The sequence below is a fragment of the Theileria parva genome, chromosome 2, assembly GCF_000165365.1.
Source record: "Theileria parva strain Muguga chromosome 2, complete sequence, whole genome shotgun sequence".
NCBI classification, from domain to species: domain Eukaryota; phylum Apicomplexa; class Aconoidasida; order Piroplasmida; family Theileriidae; genus Theileria; species Theileria parva.
In genome coordinates, this window is record NC_007345.1 from 1,196,613 (window position 1) to 1,221,228 (window position 24,616).

General features: G+C 32.2%; 10 protein-coding genes across 10 annotated transcripts; 2 read left to right on the forward strand and 8 right to left on the reverse strand.

Moving 5' to 3' along the window:
- Positions 1-115: 115 nt before the first annotated feature.
- On the reverse strand, positions 116-3,931 carry TpMuguga_02g00591 (putative integral membrane protein). The gene has a single exon (XM_061305414.1). It carries the CDS (start codon positions 3,347-3,349, stop codon positions 128-130), a length of 3,222 nt encoding a protein of 1,073 aa, XP_061161382.1. The 5' UTR covers positions 3,350-3,931; the 3' UTR covers positions 116-127.
- A 532-nt stretch (positions 3,932-4,463) lies between these two features.
- Positions 4,464-7,964, reverse strand: TpMuguga_02g00592 (putative integral membrane protein; the record flags this gene model as incomplete). Its single annotated transcript, XM_760065.2, has 1 exon — positions 4,464-7,964. The coding sequence occupies exon 1, from the start codon at positions 7,884-7,886 to the stop codon at positions 4,464-4,466; it is 3,423 nt and encodes a 1,140-aa protein (XP_765158.2). The 5' UTR covers positions 7,887-7,964.
- Positions 7,965-8,310: 346 nt separating this feature from the next.
- Positions 8,311-11,648, reverse strand: TpMuguga_02g00593 (putative integral membrane protein; the record flags this gene model as incomplete). The annotated part of the gene is made up of 1 exon (XM_760066.2): positions 8,311-11,648. Exon 1 carries the CDS (start codon positions 11,557-11,559, stop codon positions 8,311-8,313), a length of 3,249 nt encoding a protein of 1,082 aa, XP_765159.1. The 5' UTR covers positions 11,560-11,648.
- Positions 11,649-12,135: 487 nt separating this feature from the next.
- On the forward strand, positions 12,136-13,362 carry TpMuguga_02g00594 (PPP4R2 family protein). Its single transcript, XM_061305415.1, has one exon. It carries the CDS (start codon positions 12,444-12,446, stop codon positions 13,263-13,265), a length of 822 nt encoding a protein of 273 aa, XP_061161383.1. The 5' UTR covers positions 12,136-12,443; the 3' UTR covers positions 13,266-13,362.
- TpMuguga_02g00596 (uncharacterized protein) lies at positions 13,361-16,868 on the reverse strand. Its single transcript, XM_061305417.1, has 10 exons — positions 16,296-16,868; positions 16,155-16,265; positions 16,003-16,124; positions 15,170-15,944; positions 15,013-15,138; positions 14,706-14,983; positions 14,559-14,670; positions 14,376-14,452; positions 13,800-14,343; positions 13,361-13,682 (listed from the first exon to the last, which is right to left on the reverse strand). The coding sequence occupies exons 1-10, from the start codon at positions 16,764-16,766 to the stop codon at positions 13,377-13,379; spliced, it is 2,922 nt and encodes a 973-aa protein (XP_061162155.1). The 5' UTR covers positions 16,767-16,868; the 3' UTR covers positions 13,361-13,376.
- A 74-nt stretch (positions 16,869-16,942) lies between these two features.
- On the forward strand, positions 16,943-18,756 carry prpf31 (Prp31 C terminal domain protein; the record flags this gene model as incomplete). The annotated part of the gene is made up of 8 exons (XM_061305416.1): positions 16,943-16,982; positions 17,044-17,271; positions 17,304-17,865; positions 17,929-18,104; positions 18,170-18,356; positions 18,411-18,488; positions 18,550-18,630; positions 18,665-18,756. Exons 1-8 carry the CDS (start codon positions 16,980-16,982, stop codon positions 18,754-18,756), a joined length of 1,407 nt encoding a protein of 468 aa, XP_061162156.1. The 5' UTR covers positions 16,943-16,979.
- Positions 18,653-19,299, reverse strand: NEDD8. Its single transcript, XM_760070.2, has 3 exons — positions 19,011-19,299; positions 18,946-18,981; positions 18,653-18,892 (listed from the first exon to the last, which is right to left on the reverse strand). The coding sequence occupies exons 1-3, from the start codon at positions 19,111-19,113 to the stop codon at positions 18,801-18,803; spliced, it is 231 nt and encodes a 76-aa protein (XP_765163.1). The 5' UTR covers positions 19,114-19,299; the 3' UTR covers positions 18,653-18,800.
- Positions 19,300-19,313: 14 nt separating this feature from the next.
- On the reverse strand, positions 19,314-21,073 carry CWC27 (Cyclophilin type peptidyl-prolyl cis-trans isomerase/CLD family protein; the record flags this gene model as incomplete). The annotated part of the gene is made up of 10 exons (XM_061305418.1): positions 20,780-21,073; positions 20,630-20,698; positions 20,486-20,551; positions 20,312-20,454; positions 20,182-20,282; positions 19,817-20,153; positions 19,695-19,785; positions 19,565-19,656; positions 19,466-19,534; positions 19,314-19,343 (listed from the first exon to the last, which is right to left on the reverse strand). Exons 1-10 carry the CDS (start codon positions 20,997-20,999, stop codon positions 19,314-19,316), a joined length of 1,218 nt encoding a protein of 405 aa, XP_061161384.1. The 5' UTR covers positions 21,000-21,073.
- Positions 21,074-21,103: 30 nt separating this feature from the next.
- On the reverse strand, positions 21,104-22,843 carry tbce (Ubiquitin-like domain protein). The gene is made up of 2 exons (XM_760072.2): positions 21,295-22,843; positions 21,104-21,230 (listed from the first exon to the last, which is right to left on the reverse strand). The coding sequence occupies exons 1-2, from the start codon at positions 22,756-22,758 to the stop codon at positions 21,123-21,125; spliced, it is 1,572 nt and encodes a 523-aa protein (XP_765165.1). The 5' UTR covers positions 22,759-22,843; the 3' UTR covers positions 21,104-21,122.
- A 129-nt stretch (positions 22,844-22,972) lies between these two features.
- Positions 22,973-24,602, reverse strand: PCNA (proliferating cell nuclear antigen). Its single transcript, XM_760073.2, has 2 exons — positions 23,718-24,602; positions 22,973-23,431 (listed from the first exon to the last, which is right to left on the reverse strand). Exons 1-2 carry the CDS (start codon positions 24,058-24,060, stop codon positions 22,989-22,991), a joined length of 786 nt encoding a protein of 261 aa, XP_765166.1. The 5' UTR covers positions 24,061-24,602; the 3' UTR covers positions 22,973-22,988.
- Between the last annotated feature and the right edge of the window lie 14 nt (positions 24,603-24,616).

Genomic DNA, 24,616 nt, shown 5'->3' on the forward strand with positions numbered 1-24,616 from the left:
TTATTCTTTTTTCTAAAATTTCTCTCCTCCTTCATCTGGACTCTTACACATGTAACTAGCCATCAGATCACCAACTATTCATATTACATAACATGAAATTATCTAATGTGTAAACAATTTTAAAATTTTAGATTATTTTATCAATTAAAAACACTCCAATTCCATCGTTAAAGCTCTTTTCATTTATTTTAATTTCCTTCAAGGCCAGTGTAATGTACCTTCCAAACATACTTATCCACGTTTTTATGCCTGGGTAATCATGTAAGAATCTTGACCAGTCGAAGATGTTAGTGTTTGAACAACTCCACTCTTTAAGGTGTTCCATTCTGTTATCCCACATGTCAACGTAGTACTTTAATCTTTCATCCATTGGCTTTGGAAATTCTCCATTTTTAAACTCAATTTCCGAGTCATACAGATCCAAATACCCTTCTACACTATCAGACAAGTTGGCCCACGTATCTTTTCTTGAGTTGGCAATTAACATTCTGGTTTTAAGTCCAATTCCAACTTCTGTCAAGGCTGCTACTCCAAACTTAGAATCGTATGTAAACTCATTAATTCTATTTGCCATCTTCCCTCTGTAGTATTTGTACTCCTTTTCCCAGACATATTCCCAATTTATGAAATAATCTTGGATTCTAAGGATCATCTGAACAACGTAGGGGTAAATAAATCCCAGGCAACAGCCCCAAGTGACCATCTCAATTCTTGCTCTAAGAATGAACTCATGATCTCTCAGAAGCTTATAAGATACTTCATCCAGTTGATTTTTAATGATTTTGAACTCTCGAGGATCAAATGAGCATTCCAAAAGTTTAAGCATATCATTTAATTCACCCTGATAGTCATGACTACCCCGCCCTGAGATCATTAAAAACTGATCTATCCTGCGTCTTACTCTATCGGGCGTATTAAGATTAGTTCTTTTAATTGATTTAGTAATTGTCTTGTAGGATCTTACAGGGTCAAAATCGTAGTACTTTAGCTGTTTGCTCTTAACTGATGACATTATGAGGTAACTGAGTAATATTATTAACAAAAATAGTATCCAGAAAATTGTAATCAGTTTAATCTTCACCGGGTTCATAGTTTTTTCATATGAATTTTCCGTCGAGATTTTAAGTTCGGCACCGGTACAACAGCAACACTTACCATTTTGACAGCAACGGCATTTCTTGCATGCTTCTGGGCAAGAACATGAAGGTTGAGGTTTTTGTTCATCAGGATATTCAACTAATACTCTTTGAAGAGGAACGCCTACACAACAACAAGTTTGGGTATTAGCAGCAGATGTTTGTTGTGTACAACATTTTGAATCATTTATGCAAAGCTTGATGCAGGTTGGATTAATCTTTTTTTTGGAATATTTTATCTCTGTTACCCGGAAGAAATTAATTTTACAATGTAAGTCAACTTGGATGTTAGAATGGCAGCAATCTGACATAAACATACTCTTAATATAAAAATCCTTTTGCTCATCCAATTTTTCGCTAAATTTTGGAGTAGTGTTTGGCTTTATCTCCCTTATACAGCATTTTTGATCCCGAGTATAACAGATGAAAACCCTAGCTGCGTTTTTAACTTTAGTTTTATTACATTTTTCACATCGACATAATTTAACACAGTTAGTACACGGGGCTGTACACTGGGTACCAGGACAACACTTAACACATATACAACAGTTTGATCCATTTCCACCACTACAAACACAAGAACCTCCACTACCTCCTCCACAAATTGAGCAAGAGTCTGATTTCGTTCCCTCAATTCTAACAGTTAACTGGCAATCATCACAGGAACTAGTTGTAACCGAATCTATTTCGTAAATTCCAATAAGTTTTAGACAGTTGCAACTTTTTTCATCGCAATTTTGACAACAATTTTGGTTACAACCCAGTTGTTCACATATTTTTCTTATATCACCTCCAACTTCTTTTTGAAGCAAAAGAATGGCACTATCAGCATGTTTTAAATAATCCAAACTCTTACCATCACCATTTGATTTAGAACATGAAAATCTGTTGGAACTACGACACTGAGTTAAAGGTGGAATACTGAGAATAAACTCGGTTAATTTATCTTCTCCTACAATAGCTAGATATGGCTTTGAAGCATATGCGTTATCCTCTAGATAGAAACACTTATTTGTTTTATTAATGATTACCGGATATCTACAATAGCACTCAGTAAGAAACTTATCTCCACAACAAGGATATTTAGAATGTTCCTGGTCTTTGCAATTTTGGACAAGAGTATTACTAACGACTACAAATAAATCATATGAGCAGACGTATCCAACTAAAGTTGACAAGGTAATTATCGCAATGTAAATCCCAAAGTTGGAAAACAATCTGAGAAAAACCGAAAAATATACTTGGATAAGGAAACGAAAACTAATATTAAAAATATTAATCGAATAAAAACCTAAATTAGCACTACGTGAAGCTGGAATCAGGATACCAACACAAAACCCAAATAAGTGGGAGGCACTTTCAAGTCTGGATAATGAACTGATCACATGAGGAGCGTAGATGAAACTTGATTTCTTATTCAAATGGGAATTAATAACTGGGGACAAGGGTACAAACAATATAATACACAAATAAAAATATAAAATAGGAAAAAATTGTCTCAAAATTGATCCAATAAAAATGAAAATTTTATTATCATCTTGACCATTATCTTTATTTGAATTAAACCTTTGAGAATAAAAATTGCACAATTGTTTAAAGCTACGTGTTCTCAAAACAATCCAATCATATTCGTGATTGGCTGGTTCGTTGGGAGGAAATCCAATCTTTCCTTTCATTACTTTTATACACATTGATAGGAAACAGAATAGCAATCTAGCCACAGCCAATGTTAAAGACATTTTTCTAGACTGTAATTCACCATCTACTTCCTGAGTTACCATCCAACAGAAACTTGGTAACAACCTGGCAGATAATAAACCACCAAGGAACGACAGTACTAATTTTGCATTATAAGAGTAGTGAACACATGCCTCAATCACTAGGAACGTTGTTAGGGCTCCTAATCCAATTGTAACAGAGGTTGTAACTAGTACCGATGTTACTTTAACCCATACAAAAACAACTAATATAGCTAAAAAATATAAATGATAACAATGAATTCCATTGATTAGATCACGGTGACTTTCGTCGTAGAATATTAGGGCCACTGTCAAAGTGACAAATGATGTGAATATTAGCAAATACCATTGAAAATTTGGCGAGGCTTTGGTTTGCGATACGAGAATATAAAACTGTTCTGAGCATACCAAACATGATAATCCCAGAAAATACGACTCCAAAAAATCACCAGCATCTGGTACTCTTTTCCTCATCAAATGTGATGATTCATTTGTCAAATATTGAAACTACATTTTGAAAATTTTGCAAACTATTCATTAGGAATATTAACTACATTTTAAAATTTTTATAAAGAGTTCATTAGGAATAATTTCTACATTTGTGTTTATTAACAGTAATAAGCATGAAAACAGTACATGCTTCCCCATCTGATGGTTTCTTCTCAAACACTTGTTCTGACAACGGGAGATTTCCTTACTATTCATATTAAGTATATTTATATGAATATTATTGAGTTACTATAATATTCACATATTACCTCTTTATTCTACTATATTTATATTTCAGGAAAGAAATATCCCTTTTAGAGAACTTTCCTAAGTAACTGAACTTAAATTGATCCAAATCATCATTTTGGTCTTAGAAATTCCTATTTTCAGCTTATAAAATCTTTGTGAAGGGTTATAATACGACAGGGAACTTAAAATATTAAACCTTAGTAAACAAGTCCTTAATGAACTCATTTTAATCAGGAATACTTATGTTTGTAGGTAATATCCAACAATAATCGATTAAAAATTAATAGTAATATACATTTCTTATCAGAAATTGCTATACCGTGATAAAATTTGCGATAAAATACCAATAAGTATGCGTTAAACCAATATGTTATCCCATCTTTGATCTTATCTTAAAGGGTATTTTTTGATTTTATAAGGTTTAAGATGTTTTGTCCAGTAAAATTGTGAATAAAGTGTGTAAAAAGGTGTGTAGACCGTCATTGACTAGATAGTAAAATCCAGAGTCTGGCCAGATTTATTAGAATGATTAAAAAATAATTTAATTAGTTATATTTAAATTTTGATTAAAATTAAAAAACATTAAATACTATTCTAATATAAACGGGTACATAAACAAACACCATCACACCCTAACATTGATACAATTAAGTTGTTATTTTACCCTGTTTAATTATTATATTTTATTATTTTTTTCTTATTCAAGTTCCATAATTATTTATCTTTTAAATTCATCTTAAACCTGAAGTATTTGTTAACCATTTCATTATGGAACATTTACATTGTAAATAGTTCAATTACTTAATGTGTAAACAATTTTGAAATCAGATTATCTGATTAAATTATTTAATCATTGTTCTATCCCTTCGTTCAATTCCTTAAGCGGGATGTTGACAAAGTCATTCCCAAGCTTCAGGTACGGTGAAACAATCTCAATCCAGTCTTCTATTTCTTCATAATCTACTCTGAATCCTTCCCAATCAAACACGTTAGTTTTATTAACAATCCAATTCCCCAAATATCTTCTTCTATGTGTCCACGTAGTTATAAAATATTCGAGTCTTTCTCCGATACTTGCTGGAAGTGCTTGTCTGTCCAGTTTCTTCTCAATTTGATCAAGTTTTGTGAGTGAATTGAGTTCCTCTTTAAGAGTAATCCAGGAATGTGTTCTGGTTATACCTATTGATCTGACTAACTTATCTGTATGCGTCAGGACACTCAGTAGCGTCAGTGAGTACCTCGATGTATGTGATATTTTGTTAAGCTTAGGTTTAATAAATCTGATATAATTTTCATGTTCAACATTCCACATAACTTCCCATTTAAAGAAGAACCTTTGAATGTAAACGTACAATGGAAATGCATAAGCATAAAAAAATCCTACCCAGTGACTCCACACAATTAGTTTTTCATCCAGATTTCTGAGATCTTGTCTATTTGATTTGGGCGGGAATTTTGACGCCTTGTCTTCCATGTTCCTGACCACTCTTAGGTGTTCCACTTCATTCATATATCTACTTAATGCTTCACTCATTTTTTTCAAATGAGTTATCTTTTCAGCATTGGCATTTTCAACTAATCTGTTCAAATTGATTAAGGAAGTTAATCTTTCACTCACTTGGTCTACTGAGTTAAACTTTTTGTTTTTTATCAATTTGTCTACTTGATCATAAGTGGCTCTGGGATCAAAGAATTTTGGACGATTTCTATATCTGGTTATCGTTATAAACAGCTGTGTAATAAAGTATACAAAGCCAAATATAATAAACGATAAAACAATCAACTTAACCCTAAACTTGTTAACTTTCTTAACGAATGAACTAGTCTTATCTAATGTTAATTCGCACATCGACTTACAATTTTGGCAGTTAGTGGTAGACCCAGAATTTGAATCTGAATGATTACATTTAGGTTTTTCTTCTGGATCACGTGATATAAAAACCTTTGTCAGTTTTCGGTATGGACAACAACATTGCTGAGTCGGGGTTTTATCACAACAGACTTTTAGTTTGCTAAATAAGCACAACGAGTTTGGTTCAGCAAATTTCTTCGGATAATTAACTCCATTTAGTCTATAATAGTTATTTCTCAATGAACAGTGCAAGTCAATTCTCATAGAAGCGTGGCAACAATCAAGTAATGTTATTCCTTGTATATCAAAAATCTCGGATTTATCGCATTTCTCGCCTTTCTCCAACTGACCATCAAAATCAACGGTATTTGGTTTTATCTCCCTTAAACAACTTCCCTCGGTCCCATTTTTAAAATATATAAAAAGTCTAGTACGAAATATTGGGACTTTGTATTCTTTTTCTTTAATCTTTTCACTATCACTATCACTAGTACCACCATTAGGTTGGCACTTTGTTGTTATTTTGCAATGACAATTAGTTTGGCAAGTTGGGCATTTGTCTCCACAACAACAAAATTTTATACAACAACAATTTCCTTGATCACAATTAGTACAGCAAGAGCAAGTTACTGTTTTCTCAGTGCAACATTTTACACATAAACAACACTTTTCACCATTACATACGGAGGATTCGCCCGATGATGATGATGTACACAATGAGCATTTCCCATTTCCATCAGAACATACACCTTCAAGTCTTACAGTTAGTTGGCAATTACCACACACACTAGTTGTAACAGCGTCAAGTGTGTATATTCCAAGCAACCTCAGGCACTTACAATTATTATTATTACAACACTGCTCACTGCAGGGTGTTTGGGACAATTGGGTTATGTTGGAGTCATTAACACAAATTATTATTGCACAATTTCCACTGGGATCATATTCCAAATATTTACATTCCATAATGAATTTGGAGCACAGAAAAGGTTTAGGAAAAAGATCTTTTGGTGGTTCAAATCGTTCATATCTACAGTAACATTTATCATTGAACTTTTCTCCACAACAAGGTATAATGTTTTCATATTTTTCAGGAAATATGGTTAGTCTCTCCTGTTTAGAGCATGTTTGAATTAATATACTATTTGAGAATGCTCCTAATGAGTAAGAAAATGTATATCCCAGAGCGAAACCTGCTAGAGAAACCAAAGTGTACAAAGTGTGCAACGATAAATAATGCCCAAGATAAGCTAGTGCAAAAGAAAGAGTAATATCCAAAATATAGACAAGAAATGTGACAATATAGTAATTACGATGATTTGATGTCACAGATAATGGATATGCAACACCAAAACAACAACCCATTAAATGACAAACCCTCTTAATATTATCAAGAATTAATTTTTGGTGGGCGGAATAACGAAAATATATTAAATGGGTAAGTGGTACCGATTTTAAAATAACTGCGGCTGAAAACATAAAAAAGAAACTAGTTATACGAAGAGCGTTGCCTAAATAAAAAGTTAAATAACTTAAAATCTTATCAAAAAGATCTACTTTATTTTCCCTAAAATCTAAATACATTGTCTTTTTTACATGGTCAAATAAACACTTAAAATCATCCAACAAACTTTTGGGGAAATTTTCAAACTCTTTACTTGCCTCTGTGAATTTATTAGTTATATCTTTAAATAATTCAATAGGTCCCTTTGAAATGGGATCATACTTGGCTTGTCCCATAGTGAGCTTCATGAGGAATGCTATGAGGCAAAACACAAACCTCCATGTGGCTAAACTTTCAGAAAGTGACTGGACTTGAATATGATGATCTTCATTTTTATCAACGAAATTCATCAAAAGGTGAGGGAATGACCGTGCTGAAAATAAACCACAAATGAACCACAACAACCCAGATTTGTATTTAGAGTAGTATGAACATGAGTATACTATAATGAGTGTCATTGAATAGCCTATGCAAATAGTGTGTAATGTTATGATAAAAGGTGAGTGAATTCGATCTTTAACAAATACAACAAGCAAGAAATGCAATACGCCAACGTGTAAAATGAAATAATTGGCAAAATTTTCTGTTTTTAACTCAAGTAAAAAGTAGCCTAAAACCAAGAAAACAATCCCAAATAATATGGAATAAACAAACCGAGACCTTGCCATATGAATTATAACCAAAAGAATAGTATATGAGAAGTAGAAAACTTTAAAAATAAAATTATTCTCGCAGTTAATGATACTACATCCTATCAATGTTAGGATTACAGTAATCCCTAGTATGTAGTATTGGAATTTATTTGAGGCCTTAGTATGGTAAAATAAAATTTCGAACTGATCAGTGCCAATAAGGCAAGATAGTCCGACCAAAAAAGGCTCAAGAACGTATGAAAAACCGATACTCTTTTTTATCATCCTAGGAGATGACTGAGTAGGTTATAAAATTTAAAACTACATTATTAAAAAATTTTAAAATATATTACAAACATTAAATATTAAAAAATCTTCATATTTATTGAAATATAATAGAAATTTGTACATGCGTCCCCATGAGTAGGATTCCTATTCTATTATTAGAATTTTATGGTATAATTATAATTTATTTTAAAATATATTTACCTCACAACATAATAGATCGTAAAATTGTATTTAAATTTTATAATGTTTTTAAACACATTAGCTTACTACTATTGATCTAAATATAAATCCTTCCACATTTACTTATCATTAATTATACTTCTAACTTATTATTCTTTTAGAATTTATATTAATTTGAGCATTACCTATTTATATTATATAACATACAACTATTTAATGTGTAGTTAATTTTAAATTTTTATTAATTGATTTTATAGTTTTCAAATATTTCTATTCCTTTGTTAAATTTCTTATGTTTTAAATCAAATTCTTTAGACACAAGTCTTATATACCTCCAGAACATATTTACCCAGGTCCTTATATCTGGATATTGGATCAAAAATGTATCCCAGTCGAATACATTAGTGCTTGAGGACGTCCATTCCTCCAAATGGACTATTCTATCGTCCCATATACGGATAAAGTACTGAAGCCTTTCCTCTATTGTTTTAGGTAATTGTTCTTCGGGTAACTCAATCTCCTTATCATACAAATCCAAATAATTTTCTACTTTGTCAAAAGCACTTGCCCATGTTTCTTTCCTTGACCTTGAAATTAACAGTCTGGTTTTAAATCCAATTTCCAACTCGTTCGAGGCTGCCACTGCAAACTTCGACCCATATGTTATATTATTAATATTTTTTGAAATCAATTGCCTGTAGTTATAATATTCTCTTCTCCACAATGGCTCCCATTTTATGAAATAAGCTTGAATTCTGACAAACATCTCAATGATGTAGGTATACACAAATCCTAAGCAGCAACTCCATGTAACCAGCTCAATTTTAGCCCTAAGAATGAAGAGAGGATCTCTCAGTAGGTTAGAAGATACTTCATCCAAGTTCTGCTTGAGGAATGTGAACTCTCGAGGATCGAGTGTACAGTCAAAAAGTTTAAGCATATGTTTTAGGTCTTCATTGTACCTATCGTTGTCCAACCCTGAGGTCATTAAAAACCAATCTATTCTACGTTTTACTTCATCAGCAGTATTTAAACTGTTCTTTATAGTGTTTTTTGTAATGATCTTATGGGATGTTACAGGGTTGAAATTGTAATACTTGATATCACCGACTTTGTCTTTGGACGCCGCCAGGTACATCACCGCTAAAATCAATGCAAATAATATCCAGAAAATAGTTATCAGCTTTAATTTTATAGGTTTCATTTTCTTTTCATATAAGTTTTCTGTCGAGATTTCAAGTTCAGCACCTGTGCAACAACAACACTGTTTACCTTGGTTACTATTTTGGCAACAAGGACAATTCTTGCATGTTTCTGGGCAAGGACAAGAGGGTTTAGAAATTTGTTCTTCAGGATATCCAATTAATACTCTTTGAATAGGAAGTTTTGAACAACAACAAGTTTGAGTACCAGCACGAGATGCTTGTTGTGTACAGCATTTTGATTCCTTTCTACAAAGTAAAATTGAGGTTGGAATGGTTGGTTTCTTTGCATATTTTATCTCCGTTACCCTGAAGAAATTATTGTTCAATTTGCAATGTAAATCAACTTGGATGTCAGAATGGCAACAATCTGAAATGAACATACTCTTAATATAAAAATCATTTTGTTTATCTAATTTCTCGTCAAATTTTGGCCTATTATTCGGAGTAATCTCCCTAACACAATAGACGCCATTACTTTTATAACACATAAAGACCCTGGCGCCGTTTTTAATTTTATCTTTTTTGCAATTTTTACAACAACACAATTTAACACACTTGTCACAAGTTGTTTCTGGACAACATTTAACGCATATACAACAACAATTTGTACCTGTACCACTAGAGCAGGTACAAGACCCTCCAGTGTCTCCTCCACATGATGTGCAAGGGTTACAATTTTTAGCCTCAATTCTTACTGTTAACTGGCATTCATCACAAGTAGTTGCTGTAACTGTTTCTATTTCGTATATTCCAGCCAATGTAAAGAAACCGCACTTGTCATTTTTGCATTGTTCAGCACAACAATTTCCCTCACACCCTATCTGTCTACGTATTTCACTCACGCTGGTTCCAATATCTTTTTGTACCAACAGGATCCCGTTTGGTTCTAAAGGAGAGTAATCCAAACTATTTCCTTCAGAGAATGACTTAGAACATGCAAATCTGTTAAAAAGACGGCACTGGGTTAAAGGAGGAATATTAATAATTAGCTCTTCTTCTTTATTTGTTTCTACAATAGCTGCATGTGGTCTTGAAGTGTAAAAACTGCTACGCGAATAAAAGCACTTGTTTGTCTTATTAATGATTACCGGATACCTACAATAGCATTCAGTAAGAAATTTATCTCCACAACAAGAATTTAAAGGGGTTCCTTTGTTGTCGCAATTCTGAATTAGATTGGTGTTTATAATAACGCCCAAATTGTATGAACAATTATATCCCAACCCAAAAGCCAAAACCATTATTATCAAGTAAATACCGTATTGTGAAAAGGACCTGCCAAAATACCTCAAATAGCCAACAATCATCAGATATGGGATATAAACTATTAGATTCATGAAATAATAATCTGTTCCCCTGTGTGTGATAGTAACAGGATATATGATACCAACACAAAACCCACAGAAGTGAGAAAATGAATCAGTTCTGGTTAAAGACGTTATCATGTGTGGAGCATAATTAAAATATGTTTTTTTGCCCCCAGATACTTGAATGACTGGAGTCAAGGGCAAAAATAAAATGAATGACAAATAAAAACAAATAATGGGAAAAATATGTCTCACAATTGATAATTCTAAACAAAAATTTGTACATTTATTGAAATTACACTTATCTGAAATACATTTACTGGAATTAAATCTTTTGGAATAATGTTCATACAGCTGTTTAAAATCTTCGACTAGACTACCATAAATGTTATCTAATTTACTAAAATTGAATGTTTTCAACACTGGATACTTTCCCTTCATTGCCATTATACTTAGTGACAGCAAACAGAATGACAACCGAGCCACAGCAAGTGTTAACCACATTTTCCTAAACTGTGACTCATTATCTTCACCCTGAGTTAAAACCCAACACAAACCCGGTAATATCCTCGCTGATAATAGACCAGCAAGGAATGTAAGAACTAACTCAGTGCTGTAGGAGTAGTGAACACATGCCTCAATCACTAGGAATGTTGTAAAGATTGATATTCCGATTGTTACAGAGGTTGTAACTAGAACTGATGTTACTTTAACCCATACAAAAACAACTAATATGACCAAAGGAACTACATAGTAGAGTTGAGATAAGTATATGAAATCACCAAAATGGTCATTAGGCAATATTAAAATAACCAGCAGAGTGCCAAATACGACCACCAAGAACAAATACCACTGAAACTCAGGCGAGGCTTTAGTTTGGGATACGAGCGTATAAAATTGCTCGGAACCTACCAGAAGCGATAGGCCAAAGAAATAAACCTCTAATACATCTGTGATATCAATAACCTTCTTTTTCATCAAAAAGGATTAAACAGTCCTCCTTTACCATCCAAACTGCATTTTAAAATTATTCAATTATTTTCTCACATTTGCGATATAAATATCAGTCACATATGGACTAAAAGTTACATTTATTACTGGATTCATTTCCCCATGATTCTCATGTGAATTACACTCATTATTAAAATTATTTTTCTATTTTTTTTAATTTTTTATTATTTTTTAAAATTTAAAAAATATAATTCAAACAAATTCTTCCCATTATTCATCCTGTTACTTGAGTTCTAATTTAGTTATTCAACTGAGTTTTGTTCTTCCTTCTTCCTACTTCATTAATCATTTATTCCAGTTAAAATATTATTAAATATTTTTTAAAATAAATAAAAATTTATTTTTTTCTTATTTCAATGATTCTTTTCCTATTCTTTTTGGATTCCATCCCTCATCCTACTTACAATTCTTATACTTAAAATTAAGTAATTATTTTAATTATTTTAGCAATAATAATATTATTTACATTTATTTTCTCATTATTTTGCAACTTGATCTTACAATTCTCAATTTACTCCATTCTTCCATTGTTAGTATTTATTTATTTATATATTTTTTAGAATCTTAAATTTTCTCTGTTTTAATATATCATACACACTTAATTATTTGTATTTTTAACACTTGTTAATAAATCTTCAGCAGTAAACTATTGAATAATATTTTAATTTCATAATTGACAAATATCCTTGTTAACCTACTTTAAAATCATATAAATTAGGTTTAGATGTATATTTTAACTTTGGTTCAGTACATCTTTTTTTTCTTTTAAATATACCTCAAAACCTCAACCTACTTCATTGATGGTTTCATATAAATGGTTTAAATGAATCCCAAATCTGGATCCTTTGGAGATGAATTCCTCTAAGGTTTGTAAAGTTTTGGACGAGATCGGGATTGACGAGGAATTCTTGAAGTTAAAGTCCGATTTACTAAACGAATTCACTTCAAAGGGAGGTTGCGTTCCAGGTGCCGCCTACAAGCAAATTCTTAACGGCGTATTAAATATTCTCATCCAATACAAAGATATAGAAAGCAATGTGAAGCTAAATAGGGAATGTTATATTCTAATTCAGCACATTGCAACTACTGGGAAGTGCAGATTCCCTTGGAAGGTCGTGAAAATGCTAATAATTGTAATATATAATAAAATTTTTGATGAACTTTATCAGTCAAATAAGAATTCTACATCGCTCCAGAACTCCTCCACAGCTGGTTCTGATTCTTGTGACCCTTCTGATTCATCCACTGAATCTGATAAACCTAAGGAATCCCGGCCAGCTGATAAAAAAATTAACCAAATTGAGTCTGAGGAAGAGTTTAAACAAATGAAATACGAATCTTTACTATATATTGTGGGCTTTAATATACCTCCCTTTACACTTCAACGGCTTTGTGAGATTCCTATAAAACAGCCTTACACAGTTTTCCGGAAACTGTTTAACGCCTACAGAAAACTTTTCACTGTCCGGAACTTGGAGTATGAGCCTGTGAAACTCCCAAGGTTTTTCAAACCTTCAGATTACCCTCACCTCAGGCGTGTGTGCCGTATTGTTGACTCTTGGGAGTACAAGTACAGGCATCTCACTCCCAGTTGGACTGACGACCTTCTTGCTGAGAACCTCGACGAACTCGACTCTTCTGATGAAAAGCCATTCAAACGGCCTCTAGAATAAGATTAACAGTCTATTTCCTAATTGTACTTATAGTTCACTGTCCCTATTCACCTGGGCACCTACTCTGTTTGTAATGTTTAATGTAAATTGTAAAGTATATTTTATATTAGATTATTTTATCAAGTTTTTAAGGTATTCCGTTCTCTCAGAGTCCATTGAGTCCCACTTCGACTGTGAAAGTTCAACCACTTGATATCCTGAAAGCTTCAGATTCTTGATTAATTTCTGCGAGTTTCCCATGTAAAGGTTTGAATTCTCAACTAAGTTCCTTGAATCCAAGTTTGTGGTCCAAAACCTCAGTTCATCTTCCACTGGTACCACTTGGATCACGGTTGTTTTATCCTTAATCACAAAATTGCAAAAGTATATCTCAGTAACTCCAGAATCAAATTTCACACCCAACTTCTCCAACACCTCCTAAAATCAATAATTAACCATCCTAATTATAGGGAATTTATGTAAATATTATCAAAATTTATGTAAATATTATGGAAAATTTATGTAAATATTACTACTAATTAATAGTTGTCATACCTTTACTGTTATGTATGTATTTGATTTCTTGAAGTTGTGCGACTTTAATTCTTGTCTTGTAAACCAAGCTTTTGAAGCCTGTTCCAGCCTCTTTCCTAACGACTCCACTTCCTCATTGTAAATATTATTCAAGACCAAGTCAATATGTATTTCATACAACTTCAACAACAAATCATTCTCCTTAAGCTCATCAAACGTAGATTTAGTATTCATAGTTCCCTTTTCAGACTCATTCGCACCATCACCATCTTGAGTGATGGGATATAACTGGTCAATCACTGAGAGATACAATTTCTTCAAGTTCTGATCTACAATCCCAAAATTTGCAATTGAATACAATAAATCAACTTTATCTCTAACTTCCAAATTGTTAAAGCGGTTAGACTGTGAGTAAGATGAGTTCCCACTACTAGCATTGGATGAGAGGTAGTTTAACAGGTAAATGTACAAATCATTGTAAGGTATTGAAAGTGCTGATAAAGTGTCAACCAGCGCTATCAGGTCTTGAATTACATAATTTGAACTCTTGAAGTTATTCAATAATCTGAACAATTTTATCATATAATTTTAACATACTTGTCGGTAAACTTTTTAACCAGTGGATCATGTCTCACTTTCAAATCCTTCAAATATCTCAATATATTTATCAATATCTAAACATTAAATTATGGTCAAGTAATACAATTAAGTTAGTTTTAGGTAATACAATTAAGTTAGTTTTAGGCAATAAGTTAAGTTATAGGTTAGGGTAAAATTTACTTGATTTGGAGTGTTTGAAATGTTAATATCATAAACGTGATTTAGTAGTGATAATAAATTATTATCCACCAAGTTATACTTGTTAATGCACAGTAACAGAAGCTCAATATCACTAAATTAACATTAAAACTATTAGTTTACACTTACTAGACCGATAAATGGACGAGGTATCGGTTATAATATTGTACTACTATGTTAATGAGGGATCGATCAACTTCATTTGACAGGTATGCTAGGGTTTGTAACAGCTGCACATACCCATTTTTGGTATGTATTAGTTTATATGTTAATATTGAAAATAGTTTATTTGTCAGTGTTGAGTTTACTTTTATTAACTTATTTCTCTCTACTAAGTTTGTTAATACATCCAATTTCCCTATTGACAATAACTTATTTTCCAATTTGTTCAACACTCCATCCAATACCTAATAATTATTAATTTTTTGTTGATTACCTTATGGTTTAAGTTGTTATGATTGTGATTGTTTATAATTTGTATAATTTGATTTGCAGATAACGTATCAGTAATATTATCAATATTAGACCCGAAAAAGGCATTAATATCATTATCCTTAAACAACTACAAGATTATTAATATTTATATTTGTTACCATAATGTTTAATATGTGTTTGTTGTATATTATGCTATTATTATTGTTGTCCAAACTGTGTATAATTCTTCTCTTGACAATTTCCATGACTTTAACTTTTAAATTTTGTTCCTCAGGTGTTAGGGTATTGTTAGACCCAAGTGGGAAAGAGGACATGATATGGTACAGTTTAAAGTAATTATTCAGTGAAACAGAATATAAAAGTTCACACAATTCATTAAACTCCAGTAAACTCAATTGATTGAGAAAATACTTTGTCAATTCATCACTCAGGTCATTCATTTCCAAGTACTCACCCTTCACTAATATTTTATTCCTATTCCTTGCAGTGTTAAAGTGGTCCAAAACAGTTATCATCTGAACTGGAGTAAAGATTTCTCTGTTCTCCAACACATAATTTACCAACCCGTCAACACAGTTTTTCAACATTATGTTACTACTATTCCTACACACACTCATGTAACAGTCAAATATAATCAATACATCCTCACTATAAACTTTCTTCTCTGTCTTATGTAACATTTGTGACACTTTAGGATATAATAATTCCAGCAGAGAATCAACTAAGTTACTTAAATCTTCATCAGAGTGACGATTATTCAAGAGCTTCACGTTTCTCAACAATGTAATCAGTTCATGTTTTTCAAAATTTTCATTCTTCAATTTATGTTTCAGTGAACATAAAAAGGTTTCCAGCACAGATTTATCATCAAACTGTTTGAATACAATTCTCGAGTGTCTTACTATAGTAGAAAGGTCCTCAAACACCATTGACCTAAATATTTAAATATTTACATACGATTAATATGTATAATAATCTATTTAGAACATACTGTAAGTATTCTTTGTAATATTTCCTGGCACTTTGTGGGAGTTTTAGCTTTGAGAGAATTGATAAAGTTTCAAAAGGGACTTGTTTCACTATTGATGGCGTTTTTTCAACTATTTCAATTATCTACAAAATTTCATTATTTATTTCATTTACCTTTTGGTGTAGTTTTTGGGAGTCAATTGAGTGTGTTTTAAACACATTAAATAGAGTTAAACAAAATATTAGCTTTTTCTTGTCTGGTAATTTCTCATTTCCAAGGAGTTCCTAAAAACTAAATAAACTAATTCAACACACCTCCTCGTGTTTTCTCAAAAAATTAATCAGAAATGGCCTCAAAGGGCCATAATTATCCTGGAGTGAATTATCTGATAAGAATTGAGTAGTACTTATCAGTAATGAGAAAACTGAGTTTAACTCATAGTATTTCCACTTTGGATCGTTTATTTGTGTTAAACTACTTTCTAACAGTTTTGGTAAGTTGTGACATTTAGCATCATCATCTAAATTTCTGGGTAAAAAAAGAGCCTTTGGAACTTTAACTAGAGATTTCGCTACTGATAAACTCTGACTTTCACTCTTTAGTTCCAGAATCTCTGGTAAGTTGATTCCCTCAAAAATGGAATCCACAGAATTTAATACTAATCTCTTGGATTTATCTCTACTCAACTTAGAGATTACACTGCAAAAGTCTGTTAAGTTATTCCCAGATGTGTTTAAAACCTTTCTAACATTTTTATAAAGGTCAAAAGTGGTAGCCCTTGCCATTATAAACTGATTTATTTCAAACGAAAACCTGTTAACTACATTTAAAACCTGTTTTCACTAAATATTATTACCACTAATATTTTAATCCATTTTAATACTAATTATTATTTTATATTGTTAATAAATTATACTAACACCTCCCCATGCGCCTTTGTGATATATATCCACTTATTTCATTTATTTCAAAATGTATTATATCATTAAATTTAAATTATGGTAATTTATATTTAATTATATATTTTCTTATATTATTTATGCTTTTATAACCTTGATTTAGGGTACTTTAGCTGATTCCTTCTTGGCTGATTTAGAGGACCTTGAAAATGAGGACAATGAACAGGAGAATTCAGATTTGAACAAGGATTTAAATAATGTTGAAAACTTCGAATCCGATGAGGAGACTCCGATAATTGATGCAGTTGAGGAATACTTTAACACATCAGGATCTTCTGAGAACAGTTTTTCAACTCTTATAAAGGACCCTGAGATTAACTCAATTGTAGAGGTAAATTTCCATTTATTCACAAAATCATTTAGAAAGCTAAGCTATTATCACTGAGTAAGGACCTTAAAGCCACCGAGATTTCCTTTATTGACGAATGTAATAAAACTGTACTAAAAATTGACCGGGAGATTATAAATATTTTCAACTATGTGAGAGATATTTACTCTAAAAGATTCCCTAAATTGGAGTCTATTGTTTACTCACCTCTTGACTACATTGCCGTGGTTAAAAGGGCTCAAAATGAATCAGATTTTACCAAGATTGACTTGACAGATTTATTACCTAACAGCATGATTATGGCTGTTACTGTTGCTAGTACAGTTGCTTCAGGCACTTGCTTATCAACGCAATTTTTAAATAAAGTTTTGTCAGCCTGTAATGAAGGGCTTTTACTCGCTGAGTTTAGGAATGATTTACTCGTTTACCTCGAGGGGAGAATGATTTTAATCGCACCAAACACTTCAGTTTTAATTGGATCAGCGCTTACTGCCAGACTTATTGCCAAAGTTGGAAGTATTGAAAACCTCTCCAAAATCCCCTCTCAAAATCTCATGATGATCGGCGCCGATAAAAATCAAAATTACATTCTCAACGGTATCATAAATTATTTTACTCTTGTTATTTTGTTGTAAATTATTTTATTAAATTATGGTTTAGGAATTTTGAATAACTGTGATCTTGTTTTGAATTCTCAACCTAGTTTACGCCTTAAGGCCTTAAGATTAGTTTGTGCTAAAGTATCTTTAGCCTCTAGAATTGACCTGTTTAAACAACACAAAGACGGGAAAATGGGCCATGAATATCGCAAATCCATACTACAAAGTCTAGCCAAAGTATTATCCCACTCAATTAACATTTTACACTTTTAACACTATTATTTATATTATTAAATTTTTAGGCTGTTGAGTTACCCCCGGCACCGATGAAGAAAGCGTTACCAATACCTGAGGAGAAGGGAGGTCGTAAAAGAGGCGGTAGAAGACATAGAAAAACAAAGGAAAAATATTCTCTGGGCGAGTTTCAAAAGTACAGAAACAGACTCAAATTCGGACTTGACGCTGAAGACGATTTTGGCCTAGAAATGGGTAATCTCACTAATTATATAGTTACATATTTGATTTTGTTGAAAAAATTTATAGGTGATGGCATGGGCATGGTTGGTAAAGGCAATTACGGTAAATTACTCATTAAACCCAAGAAAGATAAAGTACATATCCGTAAGTCCACTACTCACACTATTATCATTATTATGATAATTAAAATTAATTTATGTATTAGCTAAAAAAAGAGTTGTGTCAATGCAATCGAGTGGCGCAACAAATGGAATGTCGTCATCACTAATATTTACTCCTTTACAAGGTAATATAATAAATAATATATAAAATTTGTATAGGAATTGAATTGTGTAACCCAAACTTGACTAGGGAAGTAAAGAGAAAGTCAGTACTCGACAACCAAGGCTTCTTAAAAGTAAAGAAAACTTAAACCACTTTTCACACTAACCACCGTGGACCAGTAGAAAATGTGAATTAGCCACCGCGAAGTTGTAAAACCATGTGAATGGTTGAGCCAGGAACTACTTTGTAGTCATTTAAAGTTAACTCGTCGTTCATCTGTTTCCCTAATTACACATTATATAACTAGTCTAATTTATTCTTGAGGTTCCATTCATACCTGAGTAAATTAGCCGAATCTGACCAGCGTCAATGCCTAAACAATCATAAACAACTAAAATTTACATTCTCGTTCCCTTAGGACTTCCTTCACGTCTGCTATGGTGTTGGTAGGCTCAAAGTTTAAGGACTGCCTCTTCCCAGTAAGAGTTTTAATAATAATTTGCATTGTTTTATACTTAATTTATTATTTTATAGGCTTAAGAAAGCAAATTTAGCGAAAACTTCAAAGTTACGCTCAACAAATCATAAACTATTACAACACATTGCGATTCTATCTTTAAAAAACACGGATAAAATTATGTAATATCATGTATAAAATCATGTAATATGTATAAAATATTTTACGAAAAAGTTATTAAATTAAATTCACCACCTCTTCTCAACACCATCATTGCGCTATAAACAGAATTCAGAAAACTCCAAAAATTCAAGTTAATAATTTTATTAAAATTCTATCAAAAAACGTGATATAAATAATTATTAACTGGATAATCCAGTGTTATATGGAGTGAAAATACATTTTTGTGTATATTTTTAACTGAGTTGAGTTTATTATCCTTCCCCTTTAGAGGATCATACACATCAAGCTGAAGAGCAAAATTAAGCTTTAAAAGTACCGTATCTCTCCCAGCATCGTAGGCGTAAGCCCTGTTAGAATCAACAGAAAACTGTAACTTAGTACCAGCAAACCAAGAACCGTCACTCATATCTAACACACAATTAATTAATAGTGTGAAATATTTATACCTTGATCCGTTTCAGGCTGTTTATTTGCCAGTTGTTCGTTTTTATCAATTTCGCCAAGCCTTTTAGTAAACAAAGCTAATCTTTCGAGGGTCTAAATTGGTGATAATTAGGGATAAAATTACCTTTTTTGGATCATGTTTAGGTTTCTTTTTCTTCCTTGGATTATATAAATCGTCTGTATTCTCTCTTAACTTCTTTTCCAATTCATTTATTTCCTTTTTTCTCAGTTCATCTTCTTCTTGATAGACTTGGTCATCATCTTCTTCTTCATAGAGTTGGTCATCATCTTCTACTTCCTCGTCGTCCACTGGACTTGGTTCATCAGGTTTAGGTGTTTCTTTAATCTGAACTGAAGCTTTTGAGAGACTTTTATCTTGTAACATATCGTGAGCACTTTTGATTTTTACAGCATTATCCTCCTCCTCATCAGAGTCCAAAAATGATAATAACCTTTTATCCCTAATACATTTAACTAAAAAGAATTTACTTGGTTTGAGTTGTTGTAACTTCTTCTTCCTGTTCCTCAGGCTCAGATTCAGATAGCTGTAGTAGCCTCGGCACAATATCATCGAAAGGATTATCAACCACCTGAAAAGGAGTAAAATTAACGAAAATACATGACAGCTGATGATTTTAGGAGGATCAAATGGTCTATCGTTTTTATCAACTTCACACTTGCCAATTTTTAATAAATTGTAAATTGAGTTACCTTCAACTTTTCCAAACAATGTGTACTTTCCATTTAGGAAATCTGACCTATCTAACACATAAATTATATAGAATTTTGGTACCTAGCGTTATAAAGAATTGGCTCATATTAGAGCATTTTCCACCCGTATTCGCCATAGCCACCATTCCTACCAATTATTTCATTAGTTCAATACAATTTTACTATAATATAGTAATAACATAAAGGTATTACAGTAGTTTGACACCTCTGTTTCTGAATTTGAGTCTTGAAACAATTTCATTTTCAAAGGGTTCTCCATAAACACTTTCACCTCCTAAATAACCCATTTATCACACTATATAACAATTATACAATAAGAATATGCTTTAAATAATTGAGATAGAGTAAGAGGAACCATTTCCTGTACCGGAAGGATCACCGGTTTGAACCATGAAATTGGGAATAACTCTGTGGAAAATACAGTTGTTGTAATAGCCTTCCAGACATAGTTGAATGAAATTCCTGCAAGCCTTTGGACAGTGTGAACTCCAAAGGTGTATATCCAAATCGCCCAAAGATGTGTTAAGCACAACTCTACCCTTACAGGAAGGCTCCAGTGAGTATACTTCGCTCATTCCTTTAATTTACCACAGATTAAAATATTTTATATTACATTATTCTTCATTATATATTTGAAATTATAATATAAAAGTGATTATAAAGTTATAGTGATAATATAAATAGTGTTATTATATTAGTTAGAGTTTAAGATTTTTATTTTGTGCTCTGATTTGGTAGTTGTCTGAGATTCCATATCGACACAATTCCGCAGAATCATCGTCCATTTCCTCACACAACGGCATCTTCTACACATAAATATAACTATTTACTACTTATTGGTTAAAATAATTAAATATGGCTAATAGATACCTTATTGCAGTAGACGAGTTTAATATCTTTGAGATTCATTTTGAAGAGTTTACTGCAGAGCAGTTTAACGTCTGAAACTGTGCAGGATTCTGATAATTTCTTCTCCACAGGCTCGTATAAAAAGCTCTCAGAATCACCATCTGGCACTAATAACACTTTGATTCTATTCTTCTTCTCCAGATTTAACTTCAATCCATTATGTTCTGGTTCCTTATTCTCTAAATAGTTTAAATAACGTTCAGAATTTGTTCTTTCCTCGGGTGTTATGGTTGTGCCATTTAATACTTTTAAATTTACAAATGTTACTATCATATACATTCTCATTATTTCATCCCTTTTTTCCTCACCCACACTAACTAAGGATAGATTGATAAAATTTTCCATAAATTTTGGGTGGATTGGGTTTGAATTAATCTTTAAATTCGTTAGATTAGGAAATGTTTGCGATAATTTTAGCATAGAATTGATGTCGTCAATTAAATTATTTGACACATCAAGCTCTAACAAACCTTTAAACTCCACTCCATTCACGTCCAAATTATGTAAAAGATTGTGTGAAATGAATAACTTTTCCAGGTTTGGAAATAGTTTAAAAAGGTTAAAAAGGGAATTCCAGCTGTAAACAAAGTTATTACTCAAGTCTAACACTGTGACATTTGGGTAAGATTTCCCCTTGAAAACAACTTCATCCAGATTATTATCTGTGAAAATTAACTGTGTCACATTTCCACAGAGGTTTAGAGTCTCCAAAACCATTTCAAACTCCACAAACACACTGCTCATGATTAAAGTTTTAACATTTGTGGCGTTAATTGGTGCGTCAACTTTATTCTTAGAAACGTCTAGCAGTGTTAGATTTGGGAAATACTCCACCAACTTGTTAATCTCAGAGGTTGTTAGAAGGTTATTTGACAAAAACAGGTCTGAACACTTTGGGAACTCTGTTATAGTTCCAATTTTACTAATTCTACAGTCATTTAAGCTTACTGTAAATAGTTTTTTCGGGTCTGAAAAGAAACTACAAGCCTTTTCCATTCCTACAAATTCGTAATTTACAGTTGAATCTCCCACTTCCAACTCCTCATCAGTAGTTAAATATTTATCCCTAAACTCCTTTTCAAATGTTGATCCTAAGCTAACGGATTCTGAAGTTACACAGGAAATTGGCTTTGCAAAATCGAGAAAATTAAACCTTTCAGATAAAATTCTAATTACTTCCTGAAAATTTAAACTGTTTTCCTTGATTTTATTAAAATGTTCAAAGATTTTTACTTTTTTATTTTTTATTTTTTCTAGCCTTTTAGAGCCGTCAAGCTCACCCCTTGTCCAGTCGTCCCATTCCACCAATAATTTACCTTCATTAACATTATTTTCACCATTTTCTCCACATTTTAACGGCTCTGAAACCACAGTTCCAAGTGAATCTCCTACCAATACTCTGTCTCCTACCTTCAACTCCTTCATTTAAATTTAGCCTTAATTTGTCCTACTTTACACTTATTCTGATGTATTTATCAGAAATTAATTATTTTACAAATTTTTATAAAATTTAAAATTATGTTTTTTAAACACCTTTCAAAGATTCCAACAAGTACACCTCAATACTGATTAATTTACCCTTAAAATTTCACACATTTCCATTTATTCCACATAATAATAAATATGACAAATTAACAAATAATGTATTAATTATATTATTCTTCAATATTTGGTGCGAGATAGAAGTTGATGAAGCTTGAGTCTTCTTCATCACCGAACCCGAACTTTACAGAGAGTGGAATTCCAGCCGATAAGTTAATCGAGACCTGTTCCGCCAAATTCGTCGCCTTTGAAAAGAGAACTAAATAACGAGTTGCGAAAATTTGTGATAAATTCTCAAGGCTTGTGACTCTGACCTCTCCGACGTCGGTATGGAACCGTTTACTTGCTCTTATTCCTTCACCTTCAGTTTCCAGCCTCATCTCATTCTCGGTCATGCTTATGGTCACTGTCTCCCCAATCGAGTGTAAATACTTTGCAAACTCCTGGAACTTCTTCGAGTTCATCACACATTTACACGAGTAGTCACACGTCGGGATCTCCAAATGCTCTCTATCCACCTCTATCAACTTCACCTGTGCCTCCAACGAATCCGATTCTAACACATAACATCACTCGCAATATTAATAATATCACTCGCAATATTAATAATATAACTGTATTATACTTAAATTAATAGGTAAAATAAGGTAAAATAAGGTAAATAGAGGTAAATAGAGGTAAATAGAGGTAAAATAAGGTAAATAGGGGTAAAATTAAGGGTAAAATTAAGGGTAAAATTAAGGGTAAAATAAGGTAAAATAAGGTAAAATAAGGTAAAATAAGGTAAAATAAGGGTAAAATAAGGGCAAATAGAGTGAATAATTAAACGGTGTAAAGGGTACCGAGGGTGAGATTAGCTCCTACGTCTTCGATGATTCTGATGTTGAGTACGGGATCTTCGGTCATATCACCTCTGGAGAGGTAAATGAGTGACTTTTCCTTGACGACGGATAAGATTTTAAGCATGAATGAGATGTTTAGGCCCAGATTACAGGGCAAGTCACACCTGTAGAGGTGAAAAAAGTCAGGCGAAAGTTTCAGGTGAATGAGTGAAATGTGCGAATTATCCATCGCCTGCATTGTTAAACCCTCGTCTGAGCAGTCAATACTGACATCGCCACAAATATCCTTCAGAGACTCAAACAAACGCCTCAAAAACATACCATCCAATTTACACTCAAACATCTTCCCCAAAATTTTTACTCAATTTCGATAATTTTACTCGATAATTTTATTCAATAGTTTAGGTAATTTTACTCAATAATTTCGATAATTTAATAATAATTTGAATTATAATTTAGATTAGAACGATCAAAATTTGATATATTACTACACATCAAGGGAATAATTGGTGAGAATAATGAGAAGAGTACAAAACAGGAGAAACAAATGTTATACTCTGCGACTGAGTAAAATGTTATTTAAGAGAATAAATTTAAAAGATTAAGTGGAGAATGTGTAACTTAGTTACAGGAAACGAAAAAAAATTCCCTTTGAAAAATAAAATATAATATACCCGTCACTCAAAATTTTAAAACGCCAATAATATAAAATGTTACAAGGATTTAATTAAATGTAAAAGGGGACGATTGTGGTAGAATCTGACGAAAGCTAATTTGTAGTGTGAAGATTAGCAAGTCAGTCAAGTCCACTTAAAGTTGGTACTGATGAGAGATAAAACGAAGATAAAATACGAAATAAAAATAAAATGTGTAATTATTTACAAACAACATCAAAATCT

Coding starts and splice junctions, on each gene's coding strand:
- tbce (XM_760072.2), bottom strand. CDS start 22,758: ATGAAGGAGTTGAAGGTAGGAGACAGAGTATTGGTAGGAGATTCACTT. Junction 21,231..21,294: donor AACTCGTCTACTGCAATAAG/GTATCTATTAGC, acceptor ATTTATGTGTAG/AAGATGCCGTTGTGTGAGGA.
- TpMuguga_02g00594 (XM_061305415.1), top strand. CDS start 12,444: ATGAATTCCTCTAAGGTTTGTAAAGTTTTGGACGAGATCGGGATTGAC.
- TpMuguga_02g00596 (XM_061305417.1), bottom strand. CDS start 16,766: ATGGCAAGGGCTACCACTTTTGACCTTTATAAAAATGTTAGAAAGGTT. Junction 16,125..16,154: donor CCCAAAAACTACACCAAAAG/GTAAATGAAATA, acceptor GAAATTTTGTAG/ATAATTGAAATAGTTGAAAA. Junction 13,683..13,799: donor ATACATACATAACAGTAAAG/GTATGACAACTA, acceptor TATTGATTTTAG/GAGGTGTTGGAGAAGTTGGG.
- PCNA (XM_760073.2), bottom strand. CDS start 24,060: ATGTTTGAGTGTAAATTGGATGGTATGTTTTTGAGGCGTTTGTTTGAG. Junction 23,432..23,717: donor AGGAGCTAATCTCACCCTCG/GTACCCTTTACA, acceptor GTTATGTGTTAG/AATCGGATTCGTTGGAGGCA.
- TpMuguga_02g00591 (XM_061305414.1), bottom strand. CDS start 3,349: ATGAGGAAAAGAGTACCAGATGCTGGTGATTTTTTGGAGTCGTATTTT.
- NEDD8 (XM_760070.2), bottom strand. CDS start 19,113: ATGCAAATTATTATTAAAACTCTTACTGGGAAGAGGCAGTCCTTAAAC. Junction 18,982..19,010: donor AGTCCTAAGGGAACGAGAAT/GTAAATTTTAGT, acceptor ATGATTGTTTAG/GCATTGACGCTGGTCAGATT. Junction 18,893..18,945: donor GATTCGGCTAATTTACTCAG/GTATGAATGGAA, acceptor ATGTGTAATTAG/GGAAACAGATGAACGACGAG.